The sequence below is a fragment of the Brienomyrus brachyistius genome, chromosome 8, assembly GCF_023856365.1.
Source record: "Brienomyrus brachyistius isolate T26 chromosome 8, BBRACH_0.4, whole genome shotgun sequence".
Lineage (NCBI taxonomy): Eukaryota > Metazoa > Chordata > Actinopteri > Osteoglossiformes > Mormyridae > Brienomyrus > Brienomyrus brachyistius.
The window spans coordinates 12,017,773-12,032,157 of record NC_064540.1 but is presented as its reverse complement, the minus strand read 5'-3'; the positions used below and the strand labels follow the sequence as shown (position 1 = coordinate 12,032,157).

Genomic DNA, 14,385 nt, shown 5'->3' with positions numbered 1-14,385 from the left:
ACACCTATGGGCAATTTAGCAACTCCAATTAGCCTCAGCATGTTTTTGGACTGTGGGGGGAAACCGGAGTACCCGGAGGAAACCCCACGACGACACGGGGAGAACATGCAAACTCCGCACACATGTGACCCAGGCAGAGACTCGAACCCGGGTCCCAGAGGTGTGAGGCAACAGTGCTAACCACTGCACCACCATGCCACCCCTGAATGACTACATAAAAAGTGAAATTAAATTAAAGACTTGATGCATTTGCTTATCACAGAGCACAAGGGACTAAACTAAAATCATAGTTTCACATAAATATGAAGATCATTTAAGCAGAATTTTCTTTGACTTTTGTAGGGTCCTGTGTACATTTTAAATTCAGTACCTTGCTAATTGGGAAACAGTGGAGACCCACTGTTAATGGGTCAGGTATACCATGTGACCCACCTGTCATAGTAGAGGGCAAGGCCACACCCTGCACGATGCCAGCTGTAGAAGCGATTCTCAAGGTCGACGCGTGTCTCACCGATCATCTCATCAGAGCCGACCAGGTTGTGGTCAAACACCATGAGTATGAGCTCCGTTTCCAGGGGGAATGACACCGTCAGCTCAAACACTCTGTTGCCATGGGAATGGGTGTGAAACAATGCAGCGATATGTGATAAGTGGTGTGATTTAAAATCATGTACACAAGCTAAGATAATGATTTCCCCAGAGGCTATAATACAGTTCATATTTCAGGGTTACAGCCAAATACCTCTTCTTTTTGTGCGTTAATCTGCTTGAAGTATAAACTAGACTCACTCTCCGAACACGGGATTGAGCTGTTTTGGGATGTAGCGATCCTTTGTATCCATCTGCTGTGGTCCCACCTTCACCACCACATAGGGGTCCGCCTTGCCATTAGGATCCGTGGGGGCCAGGTTTGTAGCCTGAAATATATTTCGGAAACCGTGTATGAACCATAATGCATTGCTGTCTCCTAAAAGTAATGAAGCTTACTTGTAGGAGTATGAGAACAGGTACACTGGAATGTGTTTTGCTGCATATCCCATCATGCTCCCCTTTTTAAAAGAACTACACACACGTATAGAGGTGAGAGTGAAGCCTGGGGTCTGCCCACAGGGTCAGCCATCCATCCAGTGCCCCGGAGCATTTTCCAGGGGGGGATAAGAGCCCAGCAAAGATATGGCTACTCTGCCGAGAACAGCATTGAAACCATCTGCCTTCTGATCGTTAAGCCACTGAGCCAAACCCCTATCATTCCAGTTCCTCAAGTACAACATGCCCATACTAGTATAAAGAGACTGCTTTCTACCGTGCTCCGATTTGCGTTCTTCCATTTGTCATAATTTGAGTCATTTGACCCTTTCATTTCCCAACTGGAGAGTTGGCTGGCAAATCCTCCACCCACCTTGACCATGTATACTCTGACGAGAACTTTGATGGGCACGTTTTTGGGGATCCCACTGGTAATTTGGATTTCTTCATCCTCGTCCTCCTTTGAAATGGGGTAAATCAAAAAGGACCCCTGGTGTAGAAAAGGGACGAGTGTGACTCACAGAAACTCCTCTCCTTTAGTGGCTATTGGTCACCAGAGGGTAACAATAGGTTCTGTTGTTAAGTATTGAATTAAGGAACTGAATCTATACTAAAGAATACTCACATGTACGGTTAAAATAAAGGGGAAGTTTAGGCCAGATGGACACATTTCAAACGGCCAGATTTCAACAGTACATCTATGAATATTTTCACTTGCCCACTGCGAGTCTGCGAGAAGATCACCTTATATTTCCCCATGATACGCTCATCCTCATCCTCATCTTCATCGTCGTAGTTGGCCTTGCCTTTGTAGATTGGGAACGTGTGCAGCCAGTCCATAAACTCATTAAAATCGTTCTCTAGCTCAGATTTGAAAAGCTGGGGAAACATCAAGAGGTTTCTGCCGGGGGAGGTAGCTTAAGACGGTGCCCCTTCCCTAAATCAGGCTGAGGGGCAGACAGACACTGTCTGCCTCCATACCTTCAGCGTTGCTATTTTCTTCCTTTTGGGCTTTGGAGGCTCCATTTCAATTATCACCGTGTCTTCTTCTTCCGCATCTATTGATGCAATGTTAAGATTTCCACCTTCTGGAAAACACAGGCATCCAGCAATGTGAGGGAGCAGAGGTACAATTATTATTTATCTTCCTGTCCATCATTTAAGACAACAGGACGTTGACTGGTTAGGCAGTAGTACTAGTCGCCAAATTGTTCAGCTCTGGTCCCAGTTTGAAGAGTATCCTGCGAATGTACACTTGTGACAGAGAAAAATATCAAGCCTTGCAAATGTGGAGCTGGATAAACTGTAAGCTAAGTTCGAACCACAACTGAGCTGGAAAAGCATTAAAATATATACAAAGAAGATACTCCATCAGCCCAGACTGCTATGGTGTTTTCAAATTTTGTTTAAACAACTTAAACAAAGTAAAATATAAATGATTGGCATCCCATCTTGGTGTACCCCAGCTGGGTGCCCTATGCCTTACGCTGGGATAGACCCCAAGCCCCCTATGACCCATAGATGCATATATAATTTTCCATACAGTCTTGTTTAACATTCTATGTGATTTTGCACTTCTGTTAAACTAGACAGTTTACTGAAAGAAACTGAAACCGCTCTGAATTTCCTTAGCAAATCTGCCGACTTGTTCAATAATCCGGAGCATCCAGAGTACCTGCTTCCTGATCTTCATTTTCTTCATCCTCCTCAGACTGTAACCAAAAAAAGGAAACAGAGTCACTGATTCACAAGAAGCCAACATCCAGGCGCATTCAAACATTCAAGCTGAAGGTAAATCTGACATAATGACTAAATTGACTATTGCATTATAGTTTTTGAAGGAGTGCATACTTTCTCTTACATTTTCTGTATTAAACAATATTTGAGGGAAAACAAACCGTGCTGGGAAACTCTACCTGCTTCTCCAGTTCAGCCAATGAGGCATAGTATTTGGACCACCAATCCAGTTCCTCCTTTTCAGGCCCCTCCTCCTCAAGCTCCTCCTCCTTCTGTTTACCTTTCCTTAATGGAGCCTGGTAAAAGGTTTCGCAAGACTATATGAGTTGTCAGAAACGGACCGGTCAAGAAACACATCTTTCAATATGCGGCACTAGTGTATAAATCAAACAGCAAAATTTCAAAGGATGTGGCATTGAAATTGCTAATAGTTATGCATGTTGTATGGTATATAAACTTAATGGAGAAGGATGAAGGCAGTGGGAGAGGCTCAGTGTTACTGGGATTATCACTGATGGCTTCTTACCATAAAAACAGAATGTCCTGAGCCTGTGCCACTCAGCACACATGTAATCATAGACTGCGAGAGCTGTAATATGCATGCAGATGGTGCTGTAGGTAATCTACCATAAAGCCAATTTTCTTGCTTGACAGAGAGGTCACAGATGTGAGGCTGTTTCCCTGTTAATTTCGCAAACTGCACAGCTGGAGTCACGAGCAAACAATGGCAAAGTCAGCTGTGCATGTGTGCAAACTATTCCAGTGGGCAAACTCTTAAAGTGGTGCGTGTCAGTGCATGAATAAGTGTGTGTGCATGTGCAAAGGCATGTCAGGGGACCCTTTGCTCTGGTTTGGGTGGGTGGGTGTCAAAAGTGGTGGGTTGGAGTCCAAATTACTTTGGGAAATTCTGCCTTAGAAGTCAAGATTGAATATGGTTTGGGACAAAGAAGGAATCTGGATATATTTGGCAACAGCTAATTAAGTGCTATTTACAGATATCTCTTAGGAATTTAATCAACTATTCATTCACACCATCCCATATAAGGTAGTTTCAGACTCAGAGCTTGGTTTGATTGAAATGCTGGTTATCTGAGGCCTTCAACAATGCATTAGGCAGAAAAATCCACAAAACTAAGCCCTAAGATGTATCTTGATCGCATTAACATCCGTCCATCTATCTTGCAGTTGCTTATCTTGGTCAAGGTCATGGGGATCTCCATTACAAAATAATAAAATGTTAAGTACAAAAGAACTGCTTCAGCCCTTTTTTAGATGCGTTTGGCAGAACAGTGATTCAGTCACTCAGAGCAGCATTGATTACACGGTTGATGAGCCTCACTGATACAGCTCATGTGTTTCACTGCTGGGGAAAGGAACACAGATGCATGGATATGAAATCAACATCCGACTCTTCATTATGCAAGTGTTTACCCTTTCAAGTTAAAAAAATGTTCATATATATTGTATATAGAGGTTTCCCCCACCTTCTCAAAGTAGAGCCTACTATATACCTGAGCTATATAATCTAAATGATAAAAAGTTCAGTACATTAACCTGCAACACAGGTATTATCGTTGTTAAGTATTATTTACTGCGCATAATTCTATGTGCTATACTTTTACACGACTGGCAGTGAAGCAGGTTTGTTTACACCAGCATCACCACAAACACGCGAGTATTGCATCGCGCTATGATGTCACGGTGGCTGCTATGTCGTTAAGCGACAGGGATTTTTCAGCTCCATTATAATCTTCTGAGACTTCTGTCATGTATGTGGTCCGTTGTTGACTGAAACGTCAGTATGCAGCATATATCTGTATATGTATAATTAGCTTGCTGATAAAGTAACACTAAACACTTTTTGATTTTCTCCTTTTTCCGTAAAAGCAGAAATCCTCTTCAGATTTCCACTGGTTAATGAGAACTGGAGCTAAAGTAGGTCTTCTATAAAAGCAAAGTGATGCAAAGCGAACGGCCATAAGGTGGGGGATACCTGTATAATGCATACATACATTCTTTTTATTTTCTTGAAAACATGTGACAAAGACCCTTCCTCAGTTGTAGAGTTGGGTAATTCAGGTCCAGAGAGTAAGTCCAGACCAGGATTTTGTTTCAAGCAACCAGTTGAATACTTTGCGACTGTGACTCTTTATGCTCAACTGGTTGGTTGAAACAAAATCTTGGGTCTGGACTTTTAATCTCTGGACCTAAATTACCCGACTCTGCTCAGTTGTGACAATGTGCTTTGTCTGTTATTAAGCAGGGTCCCTTGGCATCACTTTGTTGACATTTTGGGGAGCTCGCTGTTTCCTGATCATATAAATATGTCGTGTGGAACTCACTGTGACCAAGTTTAGCGGGTTGATGGGAATCTTGGTGTCCTTGATCGGTAGCCCCCTGAGGTCCATGCTAATCACCGTGTTCAGGGCTGTTGTTGCTTTGGCAGGTTTCTTGGCTGAAATGCAATGAATGTATTAATCATCAAAATGTTGGCCCCATTCCCTTTCTTAATTAATCATGCTTTCATTTTTTCTACCAAAACAAATAATTGTTACTGCCTCTATAGATCTAGCTATGCAGCACATAATGTACATAATCTGTTACATCTGTTGCACGCATATTACTCCCGGGGTGCCTAATGCTATCTCCGCAGTGTGAGCCAGCTACCCATAAAGTCAACCAGACCTACAATGGAAACAATTTCTCCTGAAAGATGCTCAAGTGTGTCTCTTAAATGAAAACAAGAAACCAGAATAAAGAAGACAAACTGTCCAATTTGAAAACGGAGGCAGGGTTGGATGATTAATGAACCATGTGTCCAGTATCACATGACGAACATTTTTTGAGGACTGTCCCTGAGGATGTAAACTCTGACTGGATAATGGATAATGCCATATGGTACTGTTTTTTGGCAATTAGTTTGATCCAACTGTTGTTCAAATGTGCCATTAAAATCATTAAGATTAGCATTAACTTCAAAGAGCAATGTGATTATATTTCCCGTGTGTATGATACAGTAATTTAAGCATATTATGTATCCCCTGAAAAACATAAATGCGCATGTGGGCAGTAGTGGCTTAATGGTTAGGGAAGCACACTTGTAATCGACAGGGATGGATTATGGGTTGTGTGGGCCCCTGGGCAAAACGTTTGCGAGGCCCCCCCACCACCACCACCAGCACCACCACCACAACCACCACAATTCAAGGGCCCTTGGCAGTCAAACGCCCTCCCTATAGGGTCAGGGACCCTTGTAGGCAGAGGATCAAAGAATGTAGGCCCTCTAAAATAGACAAACGAAAATACATTGTTGATAAGCATTGCAAATTGTTTTGGGCTAGGGGCCCCACGGGCCCCCTGCACCCCAAGGGTCCCTGGGCAGCGGCCCCGCTGGCCCGGTCCGTAATCCATCCCTGGTAATCGAAAGATTGCAGGTTTGAATCAGCAAGGCACCACTGAGGTACCCTGAGCAAGGTACTGCTCTCTGCTATGTTGTGATGTCACATATGGGTTAAATGCAGAGGATGCATTTTGTTGTGGTGTGTCAACAATGACAATTGATCTCTAAATTCTAAAAGCATCTTATCTGAGATAAGTGAATCCTGGCAAATGCAGAAATTTTTTAACAATTTTGTTCAAAATGTAATAATTTCATGGATATCAAACCTTTCCTATGATAAAAACCATTTCTCTGTTCTTTTGTCATATATTATTTCATAACAGAAATAGTCTTGATCTAGGAAAAATCTCACATTTTTTAGCATAAAAATAAGGTAAAATATGTTAATGTGTAGTCAATATCTAGAGTAAATATCTCTCATTGTGACTCCCATGCAGCCTGTTGATGGAGAAAATGGATTCATTAGTCTTTAAAGACAGGTAAACTGTCATTTATGGAAGTCTAGCGTAATCGTGTTATTTGATGCAGTTTCACAAAAGCTAGGAAGGTGGCAGCACTGAGTAGGTCAGTACAGCAGAGTGGTGAAGTCCTTTACTAAACTGCATGCAGTATAAACACGAGGCTGTGTTGTTTTGGTAAAACATACACCTGTACAGATAAATAAAACTTAAACATGTAAAATAAACAAGTTGTTGTGGATGGAATTAGCCAATGAGCTATTCAGAAGTAAAATGATTGTCATTTTTGTTTCTATTGAGGAAAGTGCAAGACGTGCAACATGGAAGTCTTACGCTCAGGCTCTATCTCTTCCTCTTCCTCCTTCCACTCATCTAGATTCTTTGGTGCGAAGTGCATGAGGCTTTGGACGACGTGTGTGCCCACCAGGACCAGCCGGCCAAAGGCACGCTGCTCCATGACGAAGATGGTGAGCGGAGGGTGCAGGTAGACAAGTTCAGGCAGCTCCTGAATGAGAGAGCGGCCATCACAGCTGGCGTGTGACGCTCGACTCGTGCAAACATCATTTTGCAAGATATGTTTTAAGCAATTTGGATTTTTGTTGGTTTTAGGAACTGCAGAGAAACCAGGAAAAACTGAATGGTGTTGTAGACAGGACGCTTCCAGCCTCTGTGGTCACTCACCACATCGAAGTGCTTGACAATATCTTTGAAGTTGGGATTGAGCTTGTAGTTCTCGATTTCCTCGGACTGGATTCTCTGGCCAGCGCACTCGATCCACACCTGCGGCTTCTCCACCTCAAACAGGTTCACGCGCTTCAGGTCCCTTAGGCCCCAGTACAGCACCTGAGCAGTACCATGTCGATCAGCCCTCAAATCTCACCCTTCACTAAATTATCTTTTCGCCAGCAGTTGTGATGGTTAACAGGGCAAGGAGTCCATGGGCAGTTTTAGATTTAAATAACTGCAAAGTGTGCTGGTATCCAATGTATCATCCATCCATCCATCCATCCATCCATCAACCCACCCATCCATCCATCCATTCATCCATCAATAGATCCATCATCCATCTATCAACCCATCCATCCATCCATCAACCCACCCATCCATCCATCCATCTATCAACCCATCATCCATCCATCCATCCATCCAATCCTTTGAAATACTAATTCAGTGCAGGGCTGCAGTGAGCCTATCCCAGGAGACACAGAGCACAAAGCATCATGGACACTCTGAATGGGACGCCATTCACACACAAACACAGTTCACTATAGCAGCTTACCTTTTGACTGTGGGAGGCATTACTGAAGGTGATCCATGAAAAGACGAAGAAAATATGCAAACTCCACATTTCAGCAATTATTATGTAAAGTAATTATTTGTATACTGAAACAACCTCTCTTTTTAGTGTCAGTCAGGTGCTTAATGACATCTCTGCAGGACTGGAGCTGTCAATCTCTGAATAAAGGAAAATTGGCTCCAGATTTGAGGGCGGCTACAGAGACTCAGAGTCAGTGTATTTAAGCTGAACATGCAAACTTTATAATCTGCCTAACAACTACATAAAATATACATCGAATAGCTTCTGGAACCCAGCTGTTGTTGTGTGTATAAAATCTCTTCTGATCCTGAATGAATGAGCGCCCATTGAGATTGCTAATTAATCATCAACCCCTGCTCACCTAACACTCACATATTTTGCAAGAAATAATTAGTTTGCAGAAATGTTCCCAAATAAATATCTAAGACCAGGCAGAAAGTAGAACATAAGAAGTGAGCAGACTGAAGAAATTCTAAAACTTATGAAACTTCATGCATCTGCCAGATAAACAGCATTTGCTTTCCTAGCCATTGCTGTTAGTGGCTCTTGTTTCCTTTCATCCCATCCCTCATGCAGTCCGATCGCCCGTAGCGACACCAGCCTCTGGATGAGAGATTAAGGCCGCTGACCTCGATTCGGAATTTTCGCAGCACGGGCCTCACTCCATCCGGGATGACGTAGTACCTCTCCTCGGGCAGGTATGCGGGTTCTCTGGGGTCCACATCGACGGGCAGGGAAGGCTAGGGGCACCATAACAGAGAGATCCCAGATTAACCCTTATTACATTTTTCATGTAATTATTATGTGCATACATCTGCTTGTCTGTTTTTTTTAGCTCATGTTGTCCTTCACAGACAATTTTACCCACAGCAATATTCTATGCATTAACAGTTGGATGATTTACTGGAGCAAGTCAGAATAGATATCTTGCTCAAGGTTACTAGAGCATGACTGCTCCTGGGATTTGAACCAGCAACCAGAGTAGAGCTCCATTTAACCACTCAGCTGACTACTGCCCTCTATTGATTATTTTCAGTATTGCTGTCATCCCTGCTCACACTCAGTATACTTCAGCAAGCTAGACTAGTGACGTATATTGAAATATGTTCTGCTTTCTAGTACAAATAGGAAATGCCTCTCTTAATGGTCAGGGGGCAGTTGCACAGGACACCTTGAGTCTTCCCCTTAATTATGACACTTAAGGTTTAATTTATTTAAGGGTGTTGCACAGAATCCCTTAAAAAGTTTCCTTAGTTAAGGAAAAACCTTAAGGGACTCACTGCATTTAAAGAGATTTTACAGCAGACAGACAAAAATGTGACTAAAACATGCGTTAATGACACAATGAAGTTAAACATATTATTCGTTTGACGATAAGCACTGGCGCTAACTTGGAAGATACGTCAAAGTGCTGGTATAGGAATAGTGGAACAAAAATTGAGCAAGTTGAATTATTTTTGTATCTCAGTTACGTTAAAATCATTGATGAGTTCCATTTTTGTATGCGTCTCTATATTTCTGTATCGGAAAATTTGATCAATAACCGATTTACTTCGGCCTCTATCTTTTTTTCCGGTGGCAGTAAAATTCGCCAACGCTTATTAGCGGAATAATGTTACATCATTTTTTATTCTGTGGGTGAAAGATCGATCTGCTAGCCAGATTTAATAATGAATTATAAACGTGTCGTGGGCCATATAAACAAAATCATAAATCGACTACCAGTGAAATCTATAATGCAAAATCAACTGATCATCATTGTCTCCCAGTCGCGGAACTCTTTTCGTGATGCATTCATTTTCTTCGTTTATTGCCATAAACTCAGTCATGTCACGGTTAGGATACAGTCGAACCCGTACAACTCGTACCTTGAGTTGTTTTCCTTACTTTGGTTGCTAAGGGCTTTTGTGCAACCGTTTAATGAACTTTAAGCAATTCCTTAAGTATACAACCAAAATAAGAAGAAAAACGTAAATGCTTAAGTGAACATTTTAAGGAAACCTTATGGAGAAGACTTAAGGGTGATTTGTGCAAATGATTTTATTTTAAAGAAACCTCAACTCGGACTTTAAGGAAAATCTTAACTGAAGGTGTTTTGTGCAACCGACCCCTGGTTTCCAGGAATGGGCATTTTTGTCAAAATGCTTGCAAGATGCATTGTCTTCCATTTGACGGTTTGTCGACAGCACCTTTTTTTAATCAGATTCCTAATTCTTTACTTTCCTGTTTCTTTGCCAGCCCCCCTGAACCTTCAATCCGGCATGTGATGCTGGCTTTTCAGGGCTGTGGTCCTAAGCAATGGTTTCCAGGCAGCCTCACCTCCCCGAAGTGGGCGTAGTCCAGCTCGATGAGCTCGAAGGCGGCCAGCAGTTCCCCGGCCGGGACCTTGCCCATAGTGATGTCGAAGAACTGCAGCGCCGGCTTCTTGTAGGCCTCCTCTACAAACTTGATCTCTGGCTCTGCGAAGGCGCGACCGAGCGGCTCCGCGCTGCCCTGGAGGAACGACGAACAGCACAGGAGCGCACACAGTTGATTAACTAACGCGTCAATGGTGGGGAAGATGCATGTGACACACTGGAAATGCATGTAACATGCATACCAGTCACAGGAAGATATACAGAGCGGTAACATGCATGGGTACATAGAGAGCATGCATGCACAGAGCACATGGAAGCTAAAACATGCGGCAGACACTACATTATCAGAGAAATGTCATCATGCAGAGTATTCGTAGGGAAACGTATTGAAACATGGCACTGCTCTGCATGAGGAGAATTACAGGGCTTACAATCTTGTCATAGTCGAAGAGGCTGATGACGACTATGGGAGGGTCTGTCCTCAGCTCCTCTTTGCTGCCCTCGATGAGGATTTGCTCGAACTGCAGCAGCTCACACCAGGTAGGGGACAGAGTCTCCTCCATTATCTGCCATCCACACAGAAGAGAAGCTCGTTCGAGACAGTATTTAGAAGCAACAACAGCGTTTGTAAATCTTAGACATTTGCCAGAAGAAAGAGAAACGTGGATGATGGAATCGATTAGGAACAAAGCAGATAAGAGCTGGACTGTGGGAACAACTCACCCGCGTCACCTGACACTGTGTTGAAAACACCACTTTCGCAAAGGGGTCTGAGAGCCCATTGTCGTCAGCGGCCAGGATCCCACGGGCCTGGTAAATGTGGGCCCGTAGCTGAAAGTAACGGCTGTCTGCAACAAGCAGGACACCCAAAGGGAAACACTGTGAGTCTCAGCATCTGGGGTCACGATGCATGAAGGAAAAACTTGCCAAACGTAAATAACCCGCAAGCTACAAGACCAGATGGAAATGCATGCAGCTTTCACCATGACTGCTAAAGCTACAAATGTATTCAATAAAGTCTCAAATAGTCCCAGGCTTTGGGCAAACCACTTCACTTAGCCATCCAAAGTTAAATATCTGGGAATATACAATATATATACCAGAAAAAAAATCTTTAAAAATATCAAACTGCAGAGCAAGAACAATGAGAAACACTAAGCTAGGTAAATCCATTTGGCTTAAAAAGGGAAATAAATTCAAAATGAAAATACATTGTAAATACTTTGTGAACCCAAAAATTAGTCACTGCAGATATCCAGAGCCCAGCCTGGGGTTCATGTCTGACTTACCTTCACAGAGGAGCTTGGTAGGAGGCATGTTGGGCGGGATGGTCATGCTAGACAGAGCCTCCTCGCAGACAGGCCGGAATTCAGCAGGAAGGCTGCTTATATTGTTCTTGGCATACTTGGTGACCCCGAGCCAGAAGTATACCTCTAGCTTGGCAAATATCTCACCGATTGGCGCTCCGGGTGTCTAGGTGAAAAACAGATAATGCTTCAGATAAACTAACACAACTAAGCAGTTCTCCGAAAGCTTGGTTTGTTTCAGCATGGAGTGCATCAATAACTGCCATCTACATTTAAACGTGGAATTTTAAACGAAAAAGGCACCTGTACTTTTTGCCAAAGGATCAGGAATGACCTGCTGAGAGCTGTGTCTGTGTCAGATGGGTACTAGACCAAACCGATGAGCGATGGCTTATTAAATTACAGGCATCAGCGTTACCTTCATATAGATGGTGGTGATTTTACCGCAGTCCTTGCCCTTCTCTTCCTCCACCAGGGAAAAAAGGATCGTGTGCGAGGGAATCCTGGCGAAGGCAACGCGCTTCCCCCCACTCATCATCCAGAGAAAGACGTCGGGCAGCGTGCTTTGGGGCTGCCGACACACGAGAGGCTCATTAACACCCGGCGTGTGACAGACGGCAGCGGGGAATAACCATCAGGATTAAGAATGTCAGCACTGTTAACATGAGGTACGGTTATTAGCATAAGAGCGTCACAGCACTTTCATAGCACATTATAATGTAATATGACTGGTGTTATAACAGGACTGTGCAAGGTGTTAGCACATAAGTTAGTCAAGCAGGAAGCGGAGGATGCAAGGAAAGTAATGCAGTAATTATACTGATCATTAGGACAGCTTTTGACACGAGAGAGTCATTAGTATAGAGGAAAGGATGTCATTAACACAGGACAAACACCCCCTTCAGCAAAGGAATATAGCAGCTGATAAGATTATTCATAATAAAAACTATTCAGCTAATACGGATTCCTAAATCAACGGATTATTGCTGTAATAACTTAAATGACGCTAACTTCAAAACCAGTATGTGATATAGGCTCAAGGCTTTGTACCTGACAAATATCAAAGTACATCTTCCAGCTGAAATTACCAGCCGGTATGAATGGAAATGTCATTATATGGGAAAAAATGAATTCGTGCACTGCTAAAAAACCTAAATCCGACTTGTAGCCAGAAAGCACTGAGCACACAGCCGGGGAACAGCCCAGACAGAATGCCAGTTTATCACAGGGCACATACAGGCACAGACTTTATAGGCAATCTGAAGATTAGCCATCTAGCTTCACTGCTTGTCTATGGACTGTAAAAGAAAACAGAAGCTCCAGGAGGAATCCCACATGACAGAGAGAGAGCCTGCATACCTCACACCAGAGCAGAACTGCCATTTCAGCCCCCAACCCCAGAGAAGTGAGGCCATAATGTTACCCACTGAGCCACTGCGAAATCACAAAAACCAGAGTGAAATTACAACTTAGGTCAAGAAAGGCAGACATGCGAAGCTGCCGATGTATTAAAAGATGGGCATTAAATGATCTGGAGAACCTCCTGGGCCAGAAAGCGCATCTTCTTCAGGATTCTCTTCGCGTCACTGAGCTTCTCTTTGACGGTGCGGTTGGTGATTCTCCGCCGCGCTCTCAGGGATTGCTTAGCCAAGAGGATCTGGGGAGAAGGAAGGAAGCATCATACTTCAAATCAGACAACAAAGTGCAAAACATCCTACTCAGGGAGTTAGGGCGTCTGAAATAGCATATAAAATGAAGATTTGGTATCTACATTTAATGTCATTTCGGAATGAATTGATGCATATGTGATGTTTAAAGTTTACTCTCTGACCCGAACTCACAATGTTTTTCTTGATCAACTCCATGCGATATCTGTCCAGGTTGTTTGCTCGCACCATCGTTTTTCGGTTTAAGCTCGAGCCGTACTGCCTTCGAGCCGCAAACAGAAAAGCAAATATGCACTTTTTAAAACAAAACAAAGAATGGAAGATGCACATCTTGGTTTGTTCTTGATCAGGCAAAGATTATTTCACCAAATAAAATTATTTTCTATAATTCATGATTCTCTTTGTACCACAAACAATACATGCTCAGAAATGCAATAATTCTCAAACAAATAACAGTCAAATACTGTTTTATTACATTAATGCTGAAAAGTAATATAAGAACAATTTAAGCTCTAAACGTTTTATGCAGTAATCTTAACTCAGTGACTGACCTGCTTTCATATTTAATAGTTTGTTTTTCTAAAATTTCTGTTCTCCAAGGGTTTTTCAAACTTTCCCAAACGAAGGACCCCAAAATTAAAACAAACCATAGCTAGTGACCCCACCACTAATGAAAAGCAATTAAGGCTTAGATAAAGGAAGAACGGAAATGGGTTTCCTCATGAAAAAAAATATTTTACACTGCATAAACCAGATGATTTTACCAACTGATTTCATCAGTTACAATAAGTTTCTGCAGACTCGCTGAAAACCAAACTATTACATGGTGACTGCAAACTGAAAACGCTTTTGTTATACAGTGACTCCAAACTGAAAACCCCTTTGTCACACAGTAACTCCAAGCTGAAAACCCATTGTTACACAGTGACTCCCAGCTGAACACCCCTTTGTCACATAGTGACTCCAAGCTGAAAACCCCTTTGTCACACAGTGACTCCAAGCTGAAAACCCCTTTGTCACACAATGACTCCAAGCTAAAAACCCATTGTTACACAGTGACTCCCAGCTGAACACCCCTTTGTCACATAGTGACTCCAAACAGAAAACCCCTTTGT

At 42.8% G+C, this 14,385-nt stretch overlaps 1 protein-coding gene across 1 annotated transcript in view; it reads right to left on the bottom strand.

Moving 5' to 3' along the window:
* Window positions 1–14,385, bottom strand: part of fer1l4 (fer-1 like family member 4) — a 36,376-nt gene that overhangs the window by 3,838 nt on the left and 18,153 nt on the right. Inside the window, exons 23-40 of the mRNA XM_049022858.1 lie at window positions 13,445–13,532; window positions 13,144–13,260; window positions 12,022–12,174; window positions 11,586–11,769; window positions 11,020–11,144; window positions 10,728–10,862; window positions 10,259–10,432; window positions 8,569–8,679; window positions 7,303–7,464; window positions 6,955–7,126; window positions 5,106–5,218; window positions 2,943–3,059; window positions 2,702–2,738; window positions 2,008–2,114; window positions 1,771–1,905; window positions 1,400–1,516; window positions 790–917; window positions 433–603 (exon numbers count right to left, since the gene is read on the bottom strand). Coding sequence (XP_048878815.1) covers window positions 433–603; window positions 790–917; window positions 1,400–1,516; window positions 1,771–1,905; window positions 2,008–2,114; window positions 2,702–2,738; window positions 2,943–3,059; window positions 5,106–5,218; window positions 6,955–7,126; window positions 7,303–7,464; window positions 8,569–8,679; window positions 10,259–10,432; window positions 10,728–10,862; window positions 11,020–11,144; window positions 11,586–11,769; window positions 12,022–12,174; window positions 13,144–13,260; window positions 13,445–13,532 — 2,346 coding nt within the window. The remainder of the gene's footprint in view (window positions 1–432; window positions 604–789; window positions 918–1,399; window positions 1,517–1,770; window positions 1,906–2,007; window positions 2,115–2,701; window positions 2,739–2,942; window positions 3,060–5,105; window positions 5,219–6,954; window positions 7,127–7,302; window positions 7,465–8,568; window positions 8,680–10,258; window positions 10,433–10,727; window positions 10,863–11,019; window positions 11,145–11,585; window positions 11,770–12,021; window positions 12,175–13,143; window positions 13,261–13,444; window positions 13,533–14,385) is intronic.